General features: G+C 45.1%; 2 protein-coding genes across 2 annotated transcripts in view; one reads left to right on the forward strand and one right to left on the reverse strand.

The window, feature by feature from the left end:
* The window catches only part of LOC117587201, a 102,029-nt gene that overhangs the window by 42,850 nt on the left and 33,115 nt on the right, over positions 1-26,064 (forward strand). Inside the window, exon 4 of the transcript XR_004574044.1 lies at positions 9,858-9,936. The gene's annotated coding sequence lies outside the window, so the exon portion shown is untranslated. The remainder of the gene's footprint in view (positions 1-9,857; positions 9,937-26,064) is intronic.
* The window catches only part of LOC117587194 (dendritic arbor reduction protein 1), a 28,728-nt gene continuing 22,983 nt past the window's right edge, over positions 20,320-26,064 (reverse strand). Inside the window, exons 5-6 of the mRNA XM_034277738.1 lie at positions 24,075-24,134; positions 20,320-21,201 (exon numbers count right to left, since the gene is read on the reverse strand). Of these exons, the coding sequence (XP_034133629.1) occupies positions 21,014-21,201; positions 24,075-24,134 (248 nt within the window). The 3' untranslated portion in view covers positions 20,320-21,013. The remainder of the gene's footprint in view (positions 21,202-24,074; positions 24,135-26,064) is intronic.

The raw sequence follows: 26,064 nt of genomic DNA on the forward strand, positions 1-26,064 counted from the left end.
CCTGGCTATGGCTCTGGTCTGTCCCCTAGAGATACGTGTACATGGCAGCCCCCCTTTGCTCCTCCTACTTTAACTATCGTTTACTTTACATGCGCTTAAGCGAGGGAGGGGCTAGGGAAGGTGTCGGGGGCACTGTGCAATATTTCAAAATTAATCCAAATGCCACAAGACGATGACGAAGTGTGGCAGCCTGCACTTTTCTTTGGTCCAGAGAAAATAAATCAATTGTGAGTCGAGTTGTTACTCAATCTGCTGCGAGCCAGAGAAAGAGTCTCGCTGTGGCCTTATACGGCCTGCACTGTTGGAGGAGATAGAAATTAATTGCTCGACTAATGAAGCAGAAAGATCCCACCACAGAGATGAGATTCACCATGAAAGATTGCAGATAAAAGCCCAAAAGGCTGTCAAGATTCGTTTGAAAATAGCAAAAGATAGTGCCAGAAAATTCAGCAAATAGCAGGCTTTGGGATTTAGCAGTTACTTTGATTGTAAGATCATATATTTAGAGGTAAGATATCGCAAGCCCACGATCCATCATTGGCTATCCGTTGTCTGTTGACTGTCTGCCCGTGCTCCATCTATCAACATATTTCGAATGCTCTCGAACCTAATTGCAAGCTTAGCTTCAACGTCAATGCCTTAGTTAACTCAACAGAGTGGAAGGAAACCTTTCCACATGCCCCAGCGAGAGTGGAGATTGGAGAGTGGGGAGAGAGCGGAACGGGGCACCCAACTGCGTTTTGGGCCTCATGTCAATGGCTGTCGTGCCTGCGCGAGACACATGAAAAACGAATTCAAGTCAAACTTTGAGATTTCGAGGCTCGAATCTGTAAAGCAAACGCACGTGCCGCACAAGCGAAACAACTTCATTTGTGGAGCAGCAGCAGCAGCCGCAGCAGGGGCATGGAGTGGGGCTTTTGGACTCTTGTATAGCACAATTTTTGACATTTTTGTGGCGCCAGCCAGCAAACAGGCAAGCATCACGGGGCAAACGGGCAAACGGGCAACTGACAACGAGCAACAGCTGACATGCGTCAAACAACAATCAAAATACATTCGTTGTTCGTTGTGTGGGGCAGGGGCAGGGGCTGGCAAGGGTTGGGGTGTGGAAAACGTGATCATGCCTCTTGTTTGGCCATTCATTACGGACTCGTTTTTTCTTTATTTTTTTCGGGTCTAACTCGAGAAGCGAGAAGCGCCCCGTCCAACGGCAAACACATGACAGAAAAATCTTTGGGATGTTTGTTGGGCTGCCAATTAACCGAAATACTTACCAAAAATAAAAAGATATAATAAAAAAGATACAAGAATGGAATGGCCAGCAGGAGTTGGAAGTTCGCAAAGCGAAGGCTTTGATACACTACAAAATTTAGATTATTACGATTGAGCTTGACTTTTTGGTTGTTTAATGCAAGAAATTCAATCAGATCCACAGTTAAAATTGAGAATTTTATGTTTTTGTGTGTATTTTCAATCCCTTTTACCTGTGAACCTTTTGGTGATATAAACATGCAGTTAATGCTGAATAAAGAAGTGAATTTTAATAGTTTTTAGCTCAAAATAGATGCAAATTAGATAAGAGAACCATATATTGGTTCCATGATGCTCTACAGTGGTTTTTCTGTGGATGTACGCATCCATAATTAAGTTTTTTTAACGTTAGCCCACAGCTCTCTGCAGAAATGTAAAATCCAACCAATTCCATAACCATTCATGCATCATATTGCCGCAATACAACCTTCATCTAGATCCCATATACCCTCTACCAGCAAGAGTACACAAAAAGAAGTATAGTAAATAATCGTCAAAATGTGAAACAAAACAAAAGTCACATCGTAGGAGCAGAGCAGAGCCTCGGAAGGCTTTGCATGTACGAGTAGTGGCGGCATTTTATCGCTTGCCGAAAGATCTTTTCACTTGTGAAATCCCAGAAATCATTAGCGGATCAACCACCCCCGAAACCGCCCGACATTCTCCCGTCTTCTGCGTCTCCATCGTCTTCTCTATCTGCATCTCTTCCCTTTCCAGTTACGACTACGTGACAATTTTCGTCCACCGTCTGATAAAAACCAAAACTTCGAATAAAATACAACTTTGGATCGTAGAAGAGGGGGGATAAGGCGTTTGCTTATGAATTATTAAGTTGTTTTCCGCGCAAAGACTCACCGAAACCACAGCGAGAGTGAGGTGGAAAGAGAGGCTTAAATTAATTAAAACATTTTTGCTTTAAGTACGGACTCGCGCTCGGTCCTCCTCTTGCACGGGCTCCCTGCCCATTTAAGGCGTTTTTCGGTTTGTGGAGAGGCGGAGGGGGGGGGGGGGGGGGACCATTTGGCAAGACACTTTAGCCACAAACAATTTTCGGCTGGGGAGTAATTTTCTGTGCGCTTTGGGGACCGAAAATCAACTCGAATGCAAAGCAGACAGACTCCTCGCTCCACCGTTGATACTCTTTCCTGCCGTTGCGGGCACATCTCCTTTGATCAATGGCATGTCCTGATGGATCGTTAGTGTATCTCCATGTCCCTGTCTTTCTCTTTATCTCTCTTTGATTTTTTGGCCAATTGTTTTTTTCGGAGGTTTTCCATTGAGCATTTTCCCTGTGATCTGCGGGGCTCCGCTTTCGACCCGAGAGTTATTTGACTTTCAAATGAGCCACAAAAATCGGTGGAAGGCCTGCGGCAGTATCGCTTTTTTATGAGTTTTTCCGCTGCAAACATTTTTCCTGCTGCCGCTGCTGCTGCTGCTGCAGCGATTTCTGTGGCGGGCAATTTGCAATGCAAAATTTCTGTTTTGCCGAAAAAACAAACAAAAACAAAAACAAAAATAAAGAAATGTTTCTCCTTTTTTTTCCTTCTTTTGGACGACAATAAAAACCGACAGTTGACTCGTGTTGCAAGATATATTGTTGCTTTTGGATGTGGCCTGCGATGTGGTTTTCTGTTGCAGTTGCAGTTGCAGCTATTGTTGTTGTTGTTGCTGCCTCCAGTTGCTGTCGTTTCTTTGACAATTTGATGGGCTGCAAATGCGACAAACGGCAAATGCAGCAGCACAAAAAGCAGCTCCAAAAAAGCCAAAAAGTCATCTAAACAGACAGAGAGACGGTGAGAGAGAGAGACAGATCTATGGCGGGGCAGCCGCTTAGTGGGTCAAAACGCATCTGGGAGACCCACTTTGGGTTCCGCAGTCTCCGCTCCTCCGCTCCTCCGCTTAAGTCTTAGTCTGCCAACAAAAGGCAACCGCAGAAAATGAATAATTGCGAGCCAAGCATCGGGCTATATTGGAATATAATGGCATGTGTTATGGCACAGCACAGAGCATGGGCCCAAAACGATGGAGATGTGTCTTCTGGTGGCTACAGCAGCAGCAACTGGTAGCAGAAATATTTCCCAGTAAATTACAAACAGACCACAAAGGTACCCCCGAAGAGCCAAAAATCTATGAAATATTTGTAACACATTAAACGCCAAACGATTTTCTAATGGCCAAGTCATTTGTTAGCCCCGCGAATGGAGTCGCCGCCGCTTTTTGGTGGGGATTTCGTGGAATGGGCGCCGCGCGTTGAATGCAATAATTGATACGTTTTTGGGCGCCCGCAAATCGATTTCTTGGTACGTATTTCTTGGGAAACTGTTGAACCATTTTCGGGGATTACAATTTCTATGGATCTGCGGCAAAGACTTTCCCAGGCACAGGCAGGGGATTTACCTTTTACATTCCACAAACAACACTCAAAGCACTCTGGAAGCAACATAATTAAACAAATATTTACACACTTTAGTTACTACCGAGGCCTCGCTGGAGGTGCACATGCCACATATCCACATACCACATTGCCAGTGGCTGCTGTTTGGCTGTTGCCTCCGTTTGGTGGCTGCTGCTGCTGCTGTACGATTTGTGTCTCTGATTTGTTGACCATTTGACAGACTTTCAGCTAACGAAGGCTAGAGCTAACCCCCTCCCAATCATACGCCCTGACATCTACAGTGAAAATTTCCCTCTGAACGAAATATCAATATGCCACCGTGGCAACAACAAACAAATCCAAACAGCGACCAGACCCGAGGCCCGACACTGTTTGGAGACACTTTTCTCCCATTGATTTTTGCCCCCAATCGATTTTTATGACATTTACGATGGCGATTTTTATTATTTTATATTTTTGTCAATTAAAAACAAAAAAGTATAAATGAAATGAAATGTTTTTTGTTGCTGCTTTCCGTTTTCTCGGCGATGACTGATGCCCGATGAAACCAAAAATTCCAGCACGCTTTATGACGTAGCTTTCGGATTGCGTTTTGCTTGGATTTCTGATCCCCAGATTATTCAGAGTCTGTAGATCTCTGTAGTACTTTTATTTCTTTTCTTTGGAATGAGTTTCGGGCTTGATTTTCCATTGTACCGAGAGACAGAGAGGCAGAGAGGCAGAGAGATTGTGTGGCCCACAGAAAATATTAAAAATTAATGTCGTTACGTTGATGAAACCCTATACATGGCGAGGGTAAGGGGAACAGCTACAGCTACCGTTCGAGGAGCTTGACATAATTTCTCCACTGTAAATCGCAATCCTACTCTGATCTTTTCTCCATTGAAATCCCCGCAGTAGCAGCGGCAGCGGCAGTCATTAATTTGTCAATGATAATTCGTGCCCCCTGTCTGTCTCTCTGCTTATTTTTTTATAATTGTTGAATGATATAACTTTTGCACTAACAATCGATCAATGTGTGGCATACATAAATTTCCAGTAACCAAGCGAGCAGTGGCTGTGTTGCCTGCCGTCTGTTGCCTGTTGCCTGTTGCAAGAGTGAGTGAGTTACAGCCCAACGGTTGTGGCTGTGCTACTCTGAGGCACGATCTGCTGTAACTTTGAGTGCTGCCTGCACAAATTGCCAGCAGAGGAGCATCGGAGTAGCATCCAAGTAGCCTTAATTAAAGTGTGCGTTTTAAATGTCGGACATTTGGCAATTTATTGTGTTTTTTATGCATCATTTGGCAGCTCTCTTTGGGGGCATGCAGCGCTCTCTAATTTGCATTGTCTTTGGCTGCTTCTGCTGCTCCTTCTGGGTCCTGCTCTTTGCACTCGAATGATCCATTTCAAGTTGTGTGATTTCTCAGTCTCTATTTTTATTGAGGGATAACAACATTTGTGGATCGTTTTATGGTTTCGATTGCTGTAAGGAGCATTATTCAATTAACCAATTGGCCGGCCAATTAGCCAACTAGCAGCTGGTGGTAGCAGCCACCAAACAGCAGGAGTTGCCATTCCCATTCCTTGAATTACTTTAAGTTTGATTTGCCTTCCGTTTTAGATACTTCCCTCTGAGGTCCAATGCACTGTCAGGCCTCGTACTTGTACTTTGATTTCTATTGATTTCTACTTTGGGTTTTGCCATTGATTTATTGTGTGTGTAAAGTGTCATGCTGGTCGGACAACAGCCACCGCTGTGCAACTGCAACTTTAGCTCTGAGACTTTGACATGTCACACAATGTGCCACAGAGACAGACAGACACACACAAGACACGCCGACAGTCGCAGACTTTGAAATGTCATTTATGATGAATATTAACCATAAATGCTAGCTAATCAGAATTTAACACTCAAAACCCAGCGACAGATTTCGATTTCCCAACACAGGCTGAATCTCTGTCTGAATCTGAATCTTTTTTGGCTTTTGTTTGTTTGCTGTCTGGCGATGTTAATCTTTGTGCGCTTTTCCAGTGGGCTTTTCCGATGCGGGTGTGTGTTTTCCAACACACCAAAAGACAAATAAAAAAAAGACTATTTGCTTTGTAGACTTGTGAATGATTTCCCACGATTTGCAAAAGCTCTTTGGGGGGAAAATGTGACTCATTTTTCAGCCAAAACAATAACTTGTAAGCCCACCAATTGGATTGTAGCCCAAAGGGGGGTTGCAGTGCAGGGGGGTAGATATTTCTAGAGCCCCGAAAAAAAAAACAGATTTTGTTGTTTAACAAAAGCTTAAGTTTTAAACCACAGAAATCAATAAAAGACGAGGCTGCTCTTCGCGGGCCATACAAAGGGAGCAACAGACAGCAGCCAAGAGGCAACCACAGTCAGAGACGAAAATGTTGCAAAGGCGTGGGGGTGCAACCAGCGAGGGGAGAGGGGTGTGTGCAACATGGTAGGACAGCAGGGAAGGGAGTGTTGTGACCAGGCTCCATCCACAATTGAGCAATTGAATTCGCACGCTTGCGCGCCTTCTTTTTTTTCACTTACTCTTTGCACAGAGGGTATACGGGTTGTGGGGGGAGGTTTTTACAAGCTGAAAGTAGCGAAGTAAGTGTGGAGCATGGGATATAATTGATTAGGATTAACTAGCTAGTGGATAAAGTCATCTTATGGGTAGATTTCTATACCCTAAAGAGGAGCAAAAAGTTGTTTAAGTGAAACTTGTTGATGCATTAACCAACCAAAAGGAAGCCTTTGGATGTATTCTCATTGCTTAAACATATCCTAAATATTTTTTCTATATTTTTTATATCAAAAATTCACCCAAAAGAGTATTAAACATTTCGGCAACCAAAGCTCTTGCATCTTTTGGCTGCTTTTTGTTGCACTTATTGCTGTCATTATTGCTGCTGTTGCTGCTCCAGCGGATGTCGCAGATGCATCTCGGAAGTTTGTCCTCTGTTGACTGTTTGCTGTTGAGTAAAAAGCACAAACAGGCAACAGGCAACACAAAAAAAGAAGTGCCAGGCGAAAGATATTACAAAAATCAATTACCAACACCTCAAAATGTTGTTGCCACAGGAGACAAAAGCAGCAGCAGCAGCAGCAGCATTAACAACGAGCGACAAAGCAGCAACCAAGCCTGTGGCAGGAATACCCTTCGAAGTGGAAACACTTTCTGGAGGTTGCCTGGCTGCAACCTTTGATATACTTTGGGCTTTAGATTGATTCAAAGTATGCCAGGGAACGGCTAGGCTCAGACAAACTGTTGGCCAAAATGTGCGTGGTTGTTGGTAATAGACGACACAATCATAAAAATGAAATATATCTGAGAATCTGCCATGGGGCGAGGGCGAGACGAAGGCGCGACTTGCGCAACGACTGCCTCATCAGCAGCAGCAGCAGCAGCACAAGAAGAGGCAGCAGCAGCAGCAGCAGGAGTGGAGTCTGTGGCTGTGTCTGTGACTGTGTCTGCCCCCGCCACGTTGTCGCTTCGATGCATCGATAGCCAAAAATGGTAAATGGGGATAAGCAGCAGAGGCAGAGGCAGAGCCTCCGAGAGAGTCAGAGCCACAGCCACGCGTGGGCTGTCAACTTGGTTTCTGGCTAAAACGATGCTGCTGCCTTGCCCCCTCTGCCTGCCACATGTGTGTGTTGCATAAGCCACGCTTGGGGGGGTGTACACTGTACCACAGAGATGGCAGGAAAACAGTCGAAGTCGCAGGCTCTGACTCTGACTCCCGCTGCCTTGCCAAATATTTAAATTATTTCATCGCATAACCGAAATGGCCAAAAGGCATGAACAGAGGCAATATATCTGCGTTATATCTACGATCCCCCCACCACGCCAAACCGATCCCGTTCCGAATCGATCCTTTGGCATGGCCTCATATTTCATGCCTCCCCTCCGTCCGGGGGCTTCCAGTTCGTTTAACAATTATTATTGGTGATTAACACGGCATGTACAAAGCCCCCAGAGGGGGTTGGCAGGTGGAGCATACAGACAACCTTCGACACCTGCAGCAGCAGCAAGCACACACGAGCAAGAGGCAGTGGCAGCAGCAGCAGCAACGGCAATGGCAGCAGCAGTGGCGGCATGTGGAGCACACAGCAGCACCTCGACTCACGTTTGTCTTTTTAATTAAAATATTAAACGGAAAATGTAACCAAGAAAATGGCAATGGAAAATAAAATTTGCAGCACTCAATAGAGTATTGATAGAGGGGGGGAATAGTGTGAATAGAGAGGGGAGAAGCAATGGAAAATTAGTCAATTTCCTTTGTATTTGCTTGGGCCCCGCGTGATGTCATTTTCCATGCTGCCGGAGATCAGGTTTCCAAGTCAAACATAACTCTTTCGCTCTCAGTGTATCTATCGTAGCTATCGACACCTGTAAGAGAGCTTTTTGGCATATCCGATGTTCGATTAACGATTCGTCGACAACTCGACAACAAATTGAAGATGTCGTCGCAGCGAGTCGCGCTGTCTGCCGTCTTCGGTCTTCGGTCTTCGGCTATGACATGAATAATGCAGTGACTGAATGAATACCAAATATATCTACCGTTTCTACCGCGACCAGATCGTGCCAGATATGCGTGGCACTAACCTCTCACGCGTCACAGCATTATCTTAAATTCAATCATAATTTCACCCCGAAAAAACAACACGACAAACACTTGACAAACGCTTTTGATAAACGCTTTAACATGCATATTTTAAGGCAGCGTAGAAGATGCTTTCGAGAGCGATTAGGGCCCACGCAGAAAGCCGAAAGAGTGAAGAAGATTTCGATGTAAGAATTATGCAAATTAGAAGAGGAATGAAGCGAGCCACGCGAGCTAAAACTGTGGTCAAGACTCTGACTAAAACTGAGACTCTTTGACTCTGGTTGAATCAACTTCTTGCCACAGCAGCCACGACCCCGTCGTTGCTGGTTCTTTTCTGTGTTTTTCCTTTGTTATTCTCTTTTTTTTCTGGGGGTTTCAAATCAATAAAAATTATGTTAATTAAATGCCATTTCATTGATGGAACATAAAAATCCACACGCCATGCCAGCTGCCAGCTGCCAGCAGAGTGAAACTCTGGCTTGAACTGCGAGTTTGGGGCTTTGGGTTTTTGAGTTCATTCACAAAAATACACGCCCTAGAGGCGCAAAGAAAGAGCTAGCACTGTGTAGAGGCTCTGGGGGCTCTGCCAAAACACGATCGTTAACAAAATTCTTACGCAGAAAACAACGTGCTGGTTCATGTCCGACCAGGTCGCTGCCTGTGCCTGTGCCTCTCCAGCTGTGCGCTTGAACTTGGCCAACTTTTGGCGGCGGCGTGAATCACCTTTCTGACTTCACCTATCTTTTCAGGCAGGAGGCAAACAGGCAGGCAGGCAGGCAGGCAGGCATCAGGGGCAGCATGAGGCATGCACAACAACAAAAAGTGTGCCAAGTGGTCAGAGGCAGCAGCAGCCGCAGCCGCAGCCGCAGCATTCAACGGAAGTTTATTTGCCCGCATTTTTGGCATCGTCAAGGTCCAGGCCTTTTGCACTTTTGTGGCCACAGAAAGAGAGAGATAGATGGAGAGGGAGGGATGGAGATGGAGCTGGCTGGAGCGACTCAATCAATCAATCAATAATGAGGTTTCTCAATTCAGGCAGCCACAAAGCCAGGGATCAGACTTTTTGCTTTCGGTTTTTCTGCCATCAATTGCAGTGCCACATCGACTCTATTGGTTGGATGATAGTGAAAAATATACTTGTATGAGTATTCCCCCCCGTGATTTATGTTCTGTGATCTCTGCAGGTTGCGGCTCATAAATCATCCATTCAAGAACTGGTAGCCAATTGGGGTGACTAGAACGAGGTGCCTCGTTTTGTGGCATTTGTGGCGTAGAGATCTGAGAAGAGCAGCTACAGATGGCTAAGAGATTTAGGGATATTTTATGTTAAATATTCTCAAAACGATTCCAAGTGTTGCCAAAAAGATTTTACCGAATGGAACGAATGATATTTGTAAGCCCAAAAATATCGATAAAGGGAAATTTATGGATTTATTCTAGAATTATTAACAATTTTGACAGACAATAAATAACTATGCAAAATGGATCCAGTTAATGAATTTTATGCATTTTTGGAATGTAAATTGTTTCTAAATTATTTACACATTCTTCTTTGCAGATTAATTTCATCGGGAAAATCCAGCCAGCAAAGTGGAAACCCAAGTTAAATGAATGGATTTTGGTGCTACAGAATTAAGGTAAGATATGGAAATGATATACATTTCGCATATAAAGTTACCCAGAATACTCACAACATCTGGAATAGCATTGGAATAAGGTTTCTGCATAAATGTCTTACTTTTTCTTAAGAAACTTCCAACCTAAATCCTTTTGCAGAATCATTTAAATGCTAATTTTTGCTTGAATGTTTCTTTCTTTGATCAGTTCCCCTCTCCGCCATGCCTGCTCTAGTTTCCCCAAAGCAACACTTGTTTCGCTTATCTCTAGATATGTATCTCCTTAGCAGCAATAGATAACCGCCTCCTCCTTGCCACCTGAACATGGCTCTCAAATGAAACAAAAGCGCGTCAAGGCAAACACTTGCCACACATATTCCACTCTCCTGTTGCCGCTACAACTGGGACCGCAGTCTCCTCCTGCCTCCTGCCTCCTCCCATGTGCCGTTGTGCTGTTGTGTTGCCCCCTCTTTAATGTGTCACCTTCGCTGCTGAATTGTGTCTCTGCGGCGGAGAGACTTCGACTGGTGGACTCGGACGTGCACTAGTTTTCGCCTCGGTGTTTTATTTTTTTGTATTTTTATCTCTTTGTGTCAGCGACAACACACAAAACGGCCGCCGACCGCCGACTGCCATTCGAGGCGGCTCCTGGTAGTCCAGTAGTCCAAGTCCAGCACACACTCGCATGGGCTGTGCCCCGTGCTCCCCACTGCAGTCTCTGGGTGCTTCGGTGGCTGGGTGCCTGGCTGGCTTGGTGTTGATCAAACGTAAATGTCAGGCCAACTGACAGTTTGACAAATATTGACGACGCTTCGCGCAAAGCGAGGCTCACGACTGGTGCTCCAGTCCAATGGTTGCTCCACTTGTGGCTCCCATGCTGAGTCCAGGAGAAGGTGCAACAGGAGGCGATATCTCCTCTGGGTAGGGTATCTCTGCAGTGCCCCCCATAGGGTAATTAGTAGCTCCTCCGAAACTTTTGGTCGCCACTTTAGCCGCAGTTTGTCGGGGTGTTTTGGCCACTACTTTTGCTTGCCACTTGCCACATAGATATAGTCTTTGATCTGCCACCGATAGCCGACAGGCGGGAACAGTGTTTGGAAAAGTATTTTTCGCCTACTTGGAGGTGTCTTAGCCTCACTTTGGAGAGGTTTTCCTGCTTCTTGGCCCTCTTCAATGCTGTGGAAATACCTTTCTCTTGGGGCATTTTCCAGCAGAAATCGATTTTCCATGCCTTAACCCAACTCCTCATAGATTTTCCACAACCTCTTGATACTTTTCGCCTGCTTTTCCTTGAGTTTTTTACCACTGTGCCACCTGGTTTCTGACTGCTGCCTTCTGCCGCTTGCTGCCTGCTACCTTTTGGATTTATTTTGGATCTGTATCTGTGAGATACTTTCGTATACAAAACATGCTTTTAGCAGCATTATAAACATTTTGTTTCCACCAACATTTTTGCTACTATTTGTCATCCTCATCCTCCCCAAGCCGCTGCCAGCATTCCGCGAATCCAAAGTCATTTTTTGAGGCATATTCGGGGGGCAATCTTTAATTGCTTTTGATAAATCGCCGCTTAATCCGCTTAAGTATTTTGTTATGGAATGGAGTGGAGATTTGCATTTCGTTTTTGTTGTTTATTTTTGACTAATTTTTCAGTGCACTAATTAAACAAAGGACACGTCATGCAACACGCTCAAGACCTCTTATAAATTTGAGACTTTGTCAGCATTTTGGAGGGGAAAGAGGGTATCTGAGGTTTTGTGGCTAATTAGCGTGGGCTATGGACCATGCCACAAGCCATCCATCATGCCACAATGCCAGACATCATCACCACATCACAACAAATCTTTCCATTTTCAATTGAAAACCGAAATTTAAATTGAAATCGAAAACGAAAACGAATCGAATGATGGGTTGGTTTATTGAGTTTATTGGGCAATGTCCATTAAATTATTAGCTTGGCCAACAGCCACGGCAGTGCCCCCCCCGTGTGTGTGGCACGTAGTTAACTCATTAAACGAATCGAAAAATCAAAGGCCGAAATCGAATTTGGTGCCGGAGTGGAGCCTCCTTAGCCTCTCCAATTATAAAGCAATTGAATTAGTTTATGCCCCTCATTTGGGGTCTGGTGTTGGCGAGCTTTTGATCTCTATCTCGATGATGGCCAATCAATCCATCATCAATCAGCCGCCAATCTATTGATTATGTAATAGAAACAACAGGCTTTTCTCCTGCCTTCCCTCCAGCCTCTCCTTTCCTGCAGGGTCTTACAGCTCGTGAGTTTCTTGGTCTAATTGAAGTCCGAAATCCAAAGAGCGAGGCGGCGTGATGTGCAAATTTATAGCAGATTCCAGTGGGTTTTTTGCTGTGTTTCCTATAAAGTGGGTTACTGGTTTAGTGGGGCACACACTCAGCGATTTGCTTACGAAATCTGATTGAATGCCGCAGGGCAGGGCCTTGATCGCAGGAGGCATCTACGCGCCACAAATGAGTCTTCAAATCAGACATGTGGTCTCTCCCTCTACTTGGATTTCCCCAATTTTCATGGTTTTCTCCCGCTCTTCATGGTTGTTTCTCGCTCTTCAAGGAGTGTGTCTCCGCCTCGTGGATTGCTCTTCATGGATTGTAAAACCAAAAAGTTGGTTGTACCCCTAAATGAGGCTAGTATTGCGTGTCATGATCGTATAAAAAAAGTCTTTAACCCGTGGCACGCGCCTCATAAAAAAACATAAACTTCAGTGTCGACAAAATGCGGCATAATCAAGAGTCCAGAGTGAGGGTTCCCTTTTTGTGTTTTTGACCAGCCAAAAAGTCAGGAAAAAGTCAGGCAAAAGTCGATGATAAAAAGCAACCCCACAGAGGTCGCTGGACGGACACACACATATTTTGTGGCACAATTTTAACACCTTTTAGGCCCAGAACCGTTTGGGTTCTTCAGCAAATTTATGGGTAACACACCGTGTACCTTGAAGAGAGGTCAAGAGGTTAGTTTCGGGGATGAAATGTATGCATTTTTATGTATTTTGACTCATCAGAAAATGAAAAAAAGGACTCCATGGATGATGGACGAAAATCGTGGCAGGACACGCGACCTCGAGCGCATAATTTAGCCCCAGAGTCCCGAGGGTTGCCACAGAGGCACACAGGAACAGGGACATGCGTGTGACATATGGTTAATGAAAACGTTAACTGATGATAAACGCGGCTAAAAGAGAGTGGGAGGGGGAGTTAGTTCTGTTCCTCTTTCTGACATTATCATTAATTAGCGATGGAAATGGAAATGGAAATGGAAATGGTATGGGTAGGGGAACGGTAATGGGGCGGATGGATGGACAGGCGATAGGCGGAGTGTGATAAATGTTGGCCCGCTCTTGAATTTAGCAACATTTAGCATGCAACAGACAGACTGTGACTCTGACTACAGTTGCAAGTTGCAAGTTGCAACTGCCACGACCAACGCATCTTCCATGAGTGAGTCAGTCCGTGGGTTTTGTTTCGTTTTGTTTTTTTTATGGGTTTTCTTTAATGTTTTTTATGCTGCCTGCCCGCCCATGTGCTGCGATCCGCGTTTGCGCGGTATCCAAAGAGAGATGAGGGGCAACATGGGATATCGGAGACTTTGTTGCAACGTTTGTGACAGGCCACAAGGAAGGAAGTTTTTCGATATTTGTGGGAATGTAATTTCAGATTTTCGGCATTTTTTTGGGTATTTCCTGGTATAAATTATAGCAACAGATCGATTTTTTCTGTACAGATTTTCCTAGTATTTTCACATAAAAGTATGAATATTGACCTCCTATCGATCTCTTAGCTCTTTATGTAATGTATGACGCATTTTCAAGTCATAGTTCTTGAACGATATTTATTAAAGTTGTGCCGTTAACTGTTTAAAGATTCATTCTTGCAAGATTGCAGGTCTTCTGCTCCACGGATACCATATTTAAATGTTCTTAGTGTTAAGTTTACACTTTTCCTAAGAATATTTTGCTATTAAATCTTTTGCATGTTCCAAATGATCAGTCATTCCTCTGAGCAAATAGTTAGGGCATTCCCTCCATCGGTTTGCCTTAGCTTTCGTGTTTTCTGTGTGTTGTGTGTTGTGTCTCTTCCATGTAATTGGTCTTTGTTTGCCATTTGATGTCATGTTCTTGGGTTCTCGCTGTTGCGTCCCGTGTAGGTTGCAATGATTGTGCAACACGCAATTGCCAGTCGCCTCCTCTGGCTCTTGTGCCTCCTCGGGCTCTGTAGAGCTTCTTTTCATTTGCGACAGATTTGCCGCTTTGCCAGCCATTTGCATGGAAATGTGTTTTTTGGCCAAATTACGCGTGCTCTTGGGCCTTGTTTATGGGCCATTCCGTAGCTGCTGCCAACCCACGAATGGTGTCTGGGTGTTTGCGTTTATTTGAGCTATATTTGCGGTAAATTATGGCGGCTCCTTTTGCTGCCACACGCCGCACTGGAACGCAGCGGATGTAAGCAATTGAACGTGGAGATTGTCACTCGTTTGTGCCACAGCCAAAGATATAGATGAAGGTTATTTCTGCATGTATCTGTGGGATCCCCCACAATGAATCGACAGAGTAAAAGGGCAGAAACTGTTCCATCATACGGTAGCCATCAACTTTAATTGAGATTGATTGTGGGGCAACTTCCGTTTCACGGAAACGCATTGCATGTTGCACATTCCCCAGAACTCTGCGATAGTGGGATGCTGATAAGGTGGATACGCAGAGACCCCTTCCTAAAGGATGCAACAGCAGCTACAGCAACAGTTGGTGTGTGGGCACCATGACATCTCCTTCGATCTCTGGGGTCGAAAAAGATTTATGAGCTCTTCTGCTGCCCCCTGCCCTTGCTGTCTGCTCTCTGCCACTTGTGCTCATCTCTCACACATTTGCAGTTGCATTGATTTTTGTCACTTGGGGGCATGCCGATTGGCATCGCATCGTCGCGTGCCCCAACAATTAATCAAGAGGCAGGGCCCTGCACAGACTGTTGGCTGCTGGCTGGTGGCTGTGGCATGTGTATCTGTATCTCATAAATGACAAGCCAAATGACATATGAAGAGTGATGTCGCTGCCGCTGTCGATGGTTGGGCAGCAGGAAATGATTGCTCAGTGTCTGTCGATTTTGTTGAGAAATGAAATAACGATAGGCCCTTGGATATTCGTTTGTTAATATATTTTTTTTTTCATTGTAGTTTAATTTATTCTTGTTCCACTCTTTGCGTTGCAAAGCCTTTTCTGTAGCCTTTTGCAACACCTTTTAATAATTTCCCGCACTGCTGCTGGTCAAGGCTGCTGCCCCTGCCTCTAGGGCACACTGTAGCCTGCAGGAGGCCATGGAGGAGGAGAGTGCAGCTAATGGGTCGCGTTGTCGCTATTGTTGGTTGGTTCATGGGGCTAAATATGGTCATTAGGTTTGTCCACGGCACGACTTGGCCACTCCGCTCCGAGCCGCTAACAGTGTTTGCCCGGCAGCTATTTGGGCCAAATTGAGAGCCATGTTTGCGCCTGATTATTATTATGCTTATGCTTATGCTTATTACGAGTATTGTAAATATTAACCACAACATGGCCACAGATCGGAGGCATAGAATCAGCAAGAAACTGCTGCTGAAACAGCTGCAGATCATTTATTGTGTTGCAGCAGCAATGTTATTGTTGTTGTAGGTGTTGCAATTAAATATGCAAACCGTTTTTCAAATGTGTCTCGACTCAAAAACCAAACGCTACGTCGACGCGACTTCGAGTTCAAAGTCAAATTGCCAGCGCATTTGGCAGGCAGCCCATTGCCTATCTCTCTCTCTCTCTCTTACCCACTCTCTCTCTATCTCTTTCTAAGGTATACGTACCTCAATTTCGATTTCGAAAAGTTCATTGCCAAATGCAACAGCCACAGCTTTGCCCATGGATCGATATTTGCCAGCAGCCGATCACTCGGTCGATCAACTGCAGCTGTGGCTCGGAGTCTCTGGCTGTGGCAGCCCAGCATTGAGTCACACGCCGGACAGCGGCCAGGGTTTCCAACCTCCAACTTCTCTCCACTTCTCCAAGTGCCGGTTGCTGCCGCCTGTTGTTTTTGTTGTTGCTGCTGCTGCTGCTGCTGTTGCTGTTGCTGTGTGTGGCTTTTGTTGTGCCTGAAAACAACAGCGAACCGTCAACGATGCTGTTTTTTGTGGGCGGCTGGCTCACTGGCCAAATGGCTTTGGCTACCCTAATTTGAGGAAGGGTATAACCAATGGGTGATGGATTAGGTATATGGGAGAGAACTAAAGTGCAATTCCCCTCGAGCAATGCAGTGGAATCGCATTTGTTTCTTTAAATCTTTAAATCTACATTTAAGGTACGAGCATTCCTCCATCCCATTGCTCTCTCTTTCGTTCTCAACAATTAATTCTTCCTGCGCTCTCTCAGCCACAAAAACAACAACATCCACACTCGGATGATTCCGTTACCTAAGCTGAGCTGCTCCTTTTCTTGCATTTTTGGCAGCCCCACTGCATGTCGCCATCTCTCTCTTATGCTTCTCCTCTGCGAGCTTCGCTGCACTCTCGCAGTTTCTTCTTTCCTTTACTTATTGCTCTCTCAGCGAACAAGAGTGCGCCCTGCGCTTCGGAGAGAACTCACCATGGAAGCTTTTTGTCATTTACAACTTTTGTCGTTTGACGTTGACGAAATCTATTTTTGTGACGCTTTTGTGTGGTAGGCTCCCATGGTGCGGCACAGGCACGGGTCTTTTGCGTGAAGCATAGGAAATAATTACTGTTTACTACTAAAAACTGTTTCCATATACCTTATTCTCCCTTTTAGAGCATTAAATAGTCGCCTAATGCCGCCCAGTTGTATTTCCTTTATCGCTTGTTGCCGTTTTCGTTTGTCTGTTTTTCTCTGGCTCTCATTTTCGTTATAAATTCTAGGCATAGGACCATATCGTTTTCATTTTGATTTTGATTTAATTTACGGTTCTCGAGCCACGGACAGAGTCCCCCAAACCCCCCACACCATTTGGACTTCAGATCAGACACTTTGAATAATGTTTGTCTATTTATAAATATGAATTATATTTCCCAGCAGATAATAGAGGGAGAGAGAGCGAGAGATCCAAGCAGCGCTCCCGGGCAGTGTGCTCCATTGTGTGTTGCATTTTTAATTGCTAATTAATATCTCCGACACACGAAAAACCATAATCGAGTGAGAGATAAGTGCGATTTGAGTTTTTCAATTAACCAGAGCTGCCCGCTACCCACCTCCGCTACCCTCTCTGCAGCAGACACCTGGTTTAAGTTTGTTTATTGCACTGATATTTCACATTATAAATTTAATTTAATTATACGTGAAATGGTTCCCCCAACTGCATGGACTGCTGGGACTGCTGGGATGCATGCGTGGGTGGGTGCATGGCTGGCTGGCTGTTTGGGCTGTCTGTTTGTGCAACTGCAACAACAGCGACACGCGGTGCTGCTCAGACTCGCATTAAACAGCAATTAAGCTTAATTATAGTTGTCGCCGTTTTTAGCCAGGCTTGTCTTGTCTCTCCTCTGTGTGTGTTGTGTGTCTTGTCTTGTGTCTCATATTGTTGTATGCAAAGCAGGCGCACGTCTGGCCAAAAAAAAGACCAAGAGACACCATAGACCCATAGACCATAGACCAGACTCTTCGGGCCAGTTAGCATCTGGTTAGCAGGAGGCGGCGGTAAGGTTCCTGTTTCTCTTGGTTTTCCGTTTTCGATTTCGGTGGTGGCCAAGAGCTGTACTCTGGCTTCGTCTTGCCCCTAATCCAAGCCAATGTCGGTCTGTCAGTCAGTCACTCGTTCATTCAGTCAAGAGACACGACGACTGCGGCGACTGGTGGAACACTGCGCGACACGAGCACGAGTGATGGTCGTCTGCATTTGTTCGTCTCCTCCAGGCTTCCTTCCACTAATGGCGGCTTTTAGGTTTTGGTATTTTGTTGGTTTTTGGCTTTTGAGTTTTGGCCTGGCTTAAAATGGATGAGCCTGCTAAGGAGTCGCCTGAGTAGTCGCTGGCCGCAGCCGCAGCCGCTGTGTGTGGGTTCGTTCGGGTTTTTGAGTTGTGGTTGTTGTAGGTGTGTTGCAGGCTGGCAGGCAGCCTGGCAGCTGGACTCTTGTCTGAACGAAAGTAAAAGGTGTTGCAAGCGTGCAAGATGTTTGCCGTTGGGGTGGTGGCAGCGGTGGAGGCGGCAGGGTGCAGCCAAATTGATGTTAGTCGTAGAGGAAGAGGAAAATCATAGCCTGCTGCCGCAGCCGAAAAAAACGGGATATTTTATGGCATTTTAATGGGCTGTGTACAGTCACCACGTGCTGGAGTTTAGGGAGGGAGATCTTCCAGCTCTGGAAGGACAACAATCATTAATTTTGTGTAGAATGTTTCAAATTATAATGACATAAAGTGAAAAATATCATTGGAAAACCATGAGAATTTTGATTTGATTTCTGATTTTAATGGACACTCTAACACTCCCAAATGTGGATAATGTGCCCGCGTAGTAGGTGTTGCCTTTCTATTAATTATTGAATAACCCAAAAACATCTCATTCATTGCATTAATTTCAATTCAATTCATTTGGCATTCTGCTATACTGCCATTCCTTCGTAATCAATCAGATTTCGAATGCCAGTCGTCGTTTCGTTCACTTAATTAGTGTTCAAATTAAAACATATTCTCTCTGTGTGGTGCATATCATTAGGGGGGTGCGGGGTGCACATTAGCCGTCGCCTGGCATAATGAGTGCACTTCCCCATCCCACCCAACCCTTCTCTGATCTGTGGCTGTGGCTGTGTGGCTCCACCAACAAAAGCTCACAAATTAATTGAAATCATGAGGTTTATCACATATCTGCGATCTGCGACTGAAATCGAATCAATTTTATAAAAAGGCTCTGCCCTTACCGCACTACCTTCTGCCTGTTGCCTCCTTCTCGATTGTTCATCATTCAAGTGGGTGCTGTAGACAAAAAGCTTTGTGGCATGTACTCGTGCCTCGCACTCGCACTGGTACCGCTTATGCATAATATCAATTTGTGGGGTCCTCAGACATACCGACACGTACGAGTCGCGCTGCTCTTTGTGTGCGTGTGTGTTTGCGTTTATATTAAGTTTATCTAGCAATCTTAAGCCAATTTAATAAGCGGGCTGCCCCGTTGTGGCCGCAAAGTTGAGCTGTCAGTCGTAATATGATTAATCAGCGCACCGCACAAGCGAACAACGCACCACAATTGAAGATACTCGGGTACTGGATACTGGATACTGGATATTGTAGATACAATGAACGCGGGTCGCCCAAAGTGAGCGATGGAATGGCACGAAGATTGAATGAATGGATGGAGATGTGGGGATATGTGGATGTGGATGTGGATGAATGGGGGCATGCCAATGTCTCAACGCCCACATGCGTGGGCATACCCAGAGGACAGACGGATCAGAGTGGATCAGGGCAAGAGGTAGACTTAGGGCGTTGATGGGTAAGAAAGAAAGTTGGCCAAAAAGCCTTGAACTCTGAATAATGTTGAAATCAAAGTCAGACCGCTCTGAGTACAGCTGAGAATATGTAAAATTGCTAGGAAAATTCCATGGCATTTCTCATTTATTAGAATCCCAATCTCGTTCCTCAAATGAATAGCTAACAACTTGTTATAAATTTGTGACAAATTCAACAACTTTCCCCCGTGGTTCGTCACACAAATTGCTTTAATGGTTCCCCACATTCTCGTAAAACATAAAATGATTAACCTTTTCGTAGCGCAGACGCATTTTTTATCGCCTCCAATCAAAACACAATGACACGCTCAAAATTTGAAATGCAATGCGAACAATCGAAATTATTATTGTTATTTTTGTCTCTTTTATTTTTTGATGTTAACAATTTTGAAGCAGCAGCGTGGGGCTGGAGGGGGAACCGCATTTGCTTGACATGTTTGATTCGTGTACAAAATATCTTGATAATGATCGCGGGGCAATGACAACGAAACGCAATTCAGTTTCAAGTTCCACAGAGAGAGAGAGACAAACATTCCACCTGGTTGCCGGGTCTGTGTTGCGGTTCGGTGTGGTCACACTTATCGGCTTTAGATTCCCGTGATCTAAATGAAATAATTGTCTACTTGGTGGTTTATTCGAAGCTTCAGGAGGGGGCAATTGAAGGCAATTGCTTTGGGATTAGAAATTAAGGTTTGGGAAACAGTAAGGCAGACTGTTGTTTATTCTGAATATTTTATGTATATTTTGTATAAAAATTTATAAACTTTAAGGTGGAAATCTCTAACATTTTCAATACATTTTCCGAACTAAAAACATGTAAATACCAAGAATAATATCGTGGATTTCTCCGTCAGCTCCTAGTAGTTTTGTAAGTGAAGAAAAATGATCGTGGAGCGGTTGTTTTTGGTTTTCAAAAATGTTTATTGGATTTTTGTTTTGTGCCAGCACTTTTTGGTGGTTTGAAACAGTATACAGCGACGCACACACACTTAAGCTAAACATATACAGATATATATGTATATATACGTTGAAATACATATAGATAGATCTATGGCTAAAAACTAGTCGTACACGGAATACAGTTACAGTTACAGATACAGATGGATATTTATATGGGAGATGCATACAATAAATGTAGCATATAGTATAGATAGCAGACTATGAACTATGTTTTTGTTTTGTCTACGAACTAAGCCTATGATGACGGGGAAACTAGTTGGATCTTATGCGGGGAGAACCTACATAAAGATATAAATATATACAAGTGCGGGGCAGGGGCGGGTGCTTAAGAGTAGATTTGTAGGTTCTTGTTGAATGTTTGTTGAAGCATAAACGATGGTAATTTCACTAGCACTTAAACTAGTTTTAGATTTGAGTTAGTTTGAGTTCTTGCCAGCGATTCCTAGAGTGTGTTTTGTGTGTGTTTATTTAGTAGTCGTACCATTGAGTACTATAGTTAACCTTTCCACTAAACGAATTCATTTGTCATAACTAAACTAAAGTCCTTTGGATTGTGGTATAGTTGATTTTGTTGTTGCTCCTGTTCAAGTTGTTGTTGCTCAGCAGGTCGCTCCCCTTCCGCGGGAGGGACCTTCTTTCGTTCTCATTTGTTCTTGGGCAAATGCCGCTTCATGTGCAGCGCCAAATGATCGCTTCGCGCGAAGCTTCGCTCACAAACGATGCACTTGAAGGGCTTGGCGCCCGTGTGCTTGCGGTAGTGTCGCGTCAGCTCATCGGAACGGGCAAAGCGCCACTCGCACTCGGGCCACTGGCAGGTGTAGGGTTTTTCACCTGCAAAGAAAAGAAAGAGGTTTGTGGTTGAGGATGGAGTCCAAGCTGTGGATCGTAAGCTAATTTTGGCTACCCTCTAGGGCCTTCGAATTCTTATTCAAAATTATGATGAATAAAATATTTGCCACGCTTGTGGATTTCTGATATATTGGGCACATTTTTGGTGTCTTTTTCCAGAGATTATGGAGCACAACGAGTGTAAATAATTGAATTTGATTCAGTTACAGATTTGATTCAATAAAAGAGCTACAGAAATACTTCCTCCCAATAAACTTTCCCCCGGTTTCAAACCCCAACAATTGACAGACCATCTCTGATCTATTGGAGCATCAGAAATGTGTACCTTATTATTGGTTTCTTTGGAGTGTTTCATGAAGTTTGGATCTCGAGTGTCGAGTGGCCACTCGTCTGACACTTATTTTGGTTTGAGTGGAGGGGAGGGGAGGTGACTTATTGGTTTATTCAGATCTCATTTTAATGAACTCAAGTTTTGATCGAATCGTAGACCCAACTCCAGACACGACACGTGTGCTGTGTGCTACGTAGGAGGTTTAAATACTCAGTGACTCATAGAAGCTCTAACGAGAGAGGGGGAAAGACAAAGACCTCCCCTAACCGTTAAACAATAACAAAAACAAAAGTCTGTCCGTGGGAATATAATTTGGCAAAAGCAAACAGACAAAAGTTATGTAAATGTTGTTTTGTAATGTGCGATGAACGCAATGCGATAAGCAGATCGGAGCAGAGAGTGGAGCGGAGCGGAGTGGAGCAGAGAATTACTTCATAATTTTAGTTGTGGGGCCACCACCGATAAGGCCGATCCGGCAATACAAATAAATTTAGAGCCAAACCAAAAAAGGCGCTGAATGGGGAGGCTGAAGCTGAAGCAGGGACTGGCACTGGCACTGAGGCTGGAGCTGGCGCTGTTCGCGACTGTTGCCTCAGGCTAATCGTTGATTCGAGTCCGCTGGGTCCGATGAGGTCCATGGGTGTCCAGGTCTCCAGTGCCTAGACCGACCTCCTCCGGTCCTCGCATCGGTCGCTGGGCATAAAAATCAAACTAATTTATGGCAGCGCGAACATATTAGCAAACAAATCAGTACAAAATAAGCCACAGACGAAGGAGGAACGAGACACAGGCAGAAAGACGGACAAGGCAGGGGATCGCGGATCGGGCAGACCGTCGACTGTAGATATGTGAAATTTATGCGTTCGCTTGTAGCATAAAGATTAGTTACCAAATGATTTTCTAATCGACGCAGGCAGATAAAACCCAAAAGCCCAAATAAAACGAAGAAATTTACGAGCCACCAATGGAGAGTCCATGGCGAGGATGGAGACGGGAGACTGGAGGCTTAGATCTGATCTGTGTGGCTCATCTTGAAGTTGATTTTCCCTTTCGTGTGCCTTGGCTTTCCATTAGAAACGCATTAGAAACAGCAAACAAGCCACAAGCTTTGCCAACAAACACATACCAAGGGGACAGACAGACGGACAGACAGCTCTCCTCTCGATGAGTCTGGCAAATATTGAAGCAAAATGTCCAGCGTTGCGTTGCTAATCAGCAGAGACAACAACACACTCGACTGGCGTCTGTGGCGCCTCAAGATGTGCCGCAAATTGCATGAAGAATGTGTGTGTGGAGCAAAGGGGGCGCTTGGGTGGGGTCTCTTGGAGTGGAGAGTTCGACGTTAACTAACTCAAAACTCAAACAAACGGACAGCCATCAGACGGTAGCCAAAAACACTTGAAAAACTGCTGCACAAGGGAGGGAGATGGAGACACTGACAGCGGGGCGGCCAGTGGGCTTCAAGGATCGTGTTGGCCAAAGGCTGGGCTATAAAAAGTGTTTGAGAGCTGCCCCAAATTAGAGAGAGAGTTAAGATTGGCCCCCCAAAGGCAGCGAAAGAGAGAGAGAAAGAGAGAGAGAGAGATTTCAGCTGTGATCTGTAGAAGCTTTTGGCTTCTCTTTGACCTTTTCCCCAGCAGCCACAGCAGTCGCAACAGCAAATACTTTCAGCCATTCCATTCCGAATTCCCCACCAACTTTTTGATGGGGCGTTAACGTTTATCGCTTAAGTGAAAATCAGCGCAGAATATCCATACTCGTAACACTCGTAATAATAAAAATGTTTTTAAGGGGCAGACGGTTTTAAGTTGTGGCATAAATCAGCTGGTCATGTGCGATTAATAAAATTTCCTAAAGGAGAGTGCGGGAAGGCAGATGGGGGCTGCCTTGTTCTGTGCTTTTTTCTGTTGTAAAACGTGTGGCCCATAAAACGCGAACAAGGCAGAAGGCGATCCAGGTGATCATCAAGCATCAGACAGCAGACCCACCTGTTGGTGGGGAGAGCATCGGTGGCAGTTGCAGCCACAGAGCCGATCCAAATGGCGGGGAACGTCAAGTGTAATCTGAGCAAGAAGAAGGAGCCAAACCGAAATGCAGGCCAAACGTGCGGCCAGCTGATGGCGTTGGCGATTGCCGCTGCTGCTGCTGCTGCTGCTGGATGTTGCAACAGCCACTGACCACAAGAAAAAACAAAGGCAAACAAAACAACAACAAAAAACAAACCATAGAAATCACGATTTTCGCTCTGTGGTTGAAAATTGAAAATGTGAACAGCAGACAAATCAGAAACAGAAACATAAACAGCAAAAGCAACCGAAAAAAAACCTCCGCTTGAAGGGGCTCTGCTGCTCTTTGGGCCCAAATTATTTGGCTGGAAAACCACTCGTACAAATATGAGATTGCGAATTAATCAAAAGGCTGCCCACTGCCACTGCCATCGGTGCAGCTGCAGCCCACATGCCCCACAGTCAGACAGAAATCCGAGTGACCCGAGTGGGTGGAAGGTGGAAGAGACTTGACTTACCCGTGTGTATCCTCTGATGGGCCTTCAAATGCGAGCTTTTGGTGTACACCTTGGAGCAACCTGAAAGAAACGAAGGAAAGAAAATGGATTAGGAAATATGAACAAATATGGAAGGGAGAAGGAGGAGAAGCCACAACTCGATTGGGTTGAAGTGGGTTACTGGGCGTTGGCCTTTAATTAGGAGGAACTTCATTTAAGAGAAAGTCACCATCCATTCGGTGGAGAGGCAGTGACATTTATGAGGCACTTACAAGGATGCCCAGTGCCATGCCATGCCATGCCCCCTCGCACACGTACGCTCTAATTGAAAGCTGCAGCATGTACGTGCCGCGCAAAACAATGCACCCGAATCCGAATCAGCAGCCAGTCAAGAATGTTGCACCGCGAGACAGCAGCAGCAGCAGCAGCGGCAGCAGCAACAGGCAGCGACACACGGGCAACATGCAACCAGCATCGACAATCGACAATCGTCGACAGTTGAACGCGTGATTGGTCGCATAGATACGAACCGTACCGAACCGAACCGATACGGAGGACTGCAACTCCGACTCCGACTGCGCCTTCGATCTCCTTGCCAGACATAACTCACTTGTTGCCACAGTCCACAGTTGTGGCATGCAGCAGCAGAGCCAAACCGTTCACCCATCGACTGATGCGTGCGTTTATGGCATAATAACTTCATTTGGGCAGCATTTTTGTTTGCCATACAGTCAGTCAGTCAGCCAGTCAGTCAGCCAGCCAGTCAGTCATTCAATCGCGAGTCCCGTCCCATTCCAAGTCTTAATATTTGTGGTCTTACGCGCATTCTGTGCTGTACTGTAGTTGCTGTAAGTTGTCTAAAAATGGCCATGGCAAACGTGTCAGACAATTGTCAATTATTTATTAGTGGCAACGCACGTAGAGCCAACAGTCTCAGTCCCAGTCCCAGTTCCAGTCCCAGCCCCCAACCATCCATCCACCCATCCATCGAGCCTAGACAGACGCAGAAACGTTCGTCTGGGGGGACTACGCTTTGGAGTCGCTATTTTGTGGGTAAATCTTTTGGCCAGACAATCATTGCCTCTAGCTTTGGGCTTTTAAGTGCTTTTTTGGCCATCCATCGATGGCTAATGGATGGTGCTGATACGCGCCGTGTACAGCATTGAATTTTAGTTGTAGGCAGTCGCTGTATAGCGGGGGAGATGATGGATATCTCGCATCTTTACGCTGAGAGTTCTTTTGATGGATTGGGATGGGGGAATTTTTGAGCAGATCTTCTGTTTTGGGAAGAGTATCCAAGGCGGAAGGAAATACGAGCGGCTGCGGCAGAAGGTCTTTCAATTAAAGATTGTATTCCTGTTAGAGCTTCCATCTCTTGTTGGGAGAATCTTCAGAAGATTTTATTTGAGTTTACTTCCCGTTTTATTGTGTTTAACTGTAGATGATCTTCATGGAGCTGTTCTACCAAAGGATGATTGTTGAATGATGGAAGATCATTCCCAGAACGATTGAAGATCGGTTTCCTCATTGGTTTTCTATATTTATATACCCCGATTCCATGCAGCAGTGACTCAATCGATCTCTCTATCCTATCCGTCTATGACATTGAAAACGCTCTTTGCAACGCTTGGTTGCAACTGTAACAAAAGCCACAGCTCATGGCGGAGGTGGAGGAGTAGGAAACGTCGTCTTACATAAATATGGCAATTGGCTAATTAGAATTACAAAGAAGGCAATAGAAAAAGCGCCACAACGGCAGCAGAGGGGAAACTGTCACACAGTGAGCGACAGCAAGATGCGGACGATGGCAGAAAGATAATAAATAAGAGTATAGATAAATGGAGAGGAAATACGCGTCAAGCATGCGCAATGGGGAACGCACGTGGAGGGGAGCTCGACACAGAGCTAGAGCTACAGCTAGAGATTCCACCTGGATGAGGGGAAGAGGGCGAACTGATTCTCTGTTACGAAAAGTGTCGCAAAGCGCGCGAAATGATAAACGAGAGAAGCG

Source organism: Drosophila guanche, unplaced genomic scaffold (assembly GCF_900245975.1).
Source record: "Drosophila guanche unplaced genomic scaffold, DGUA_6, whole genome shotgun sequence".
In the NCBI taxonomy this organism is placed as follows: Eukaryota; Metazoa; Arthropoda; class Insecta; order Diptera; family Drosophilidae; genus Drosophila; species Drosophila guanche.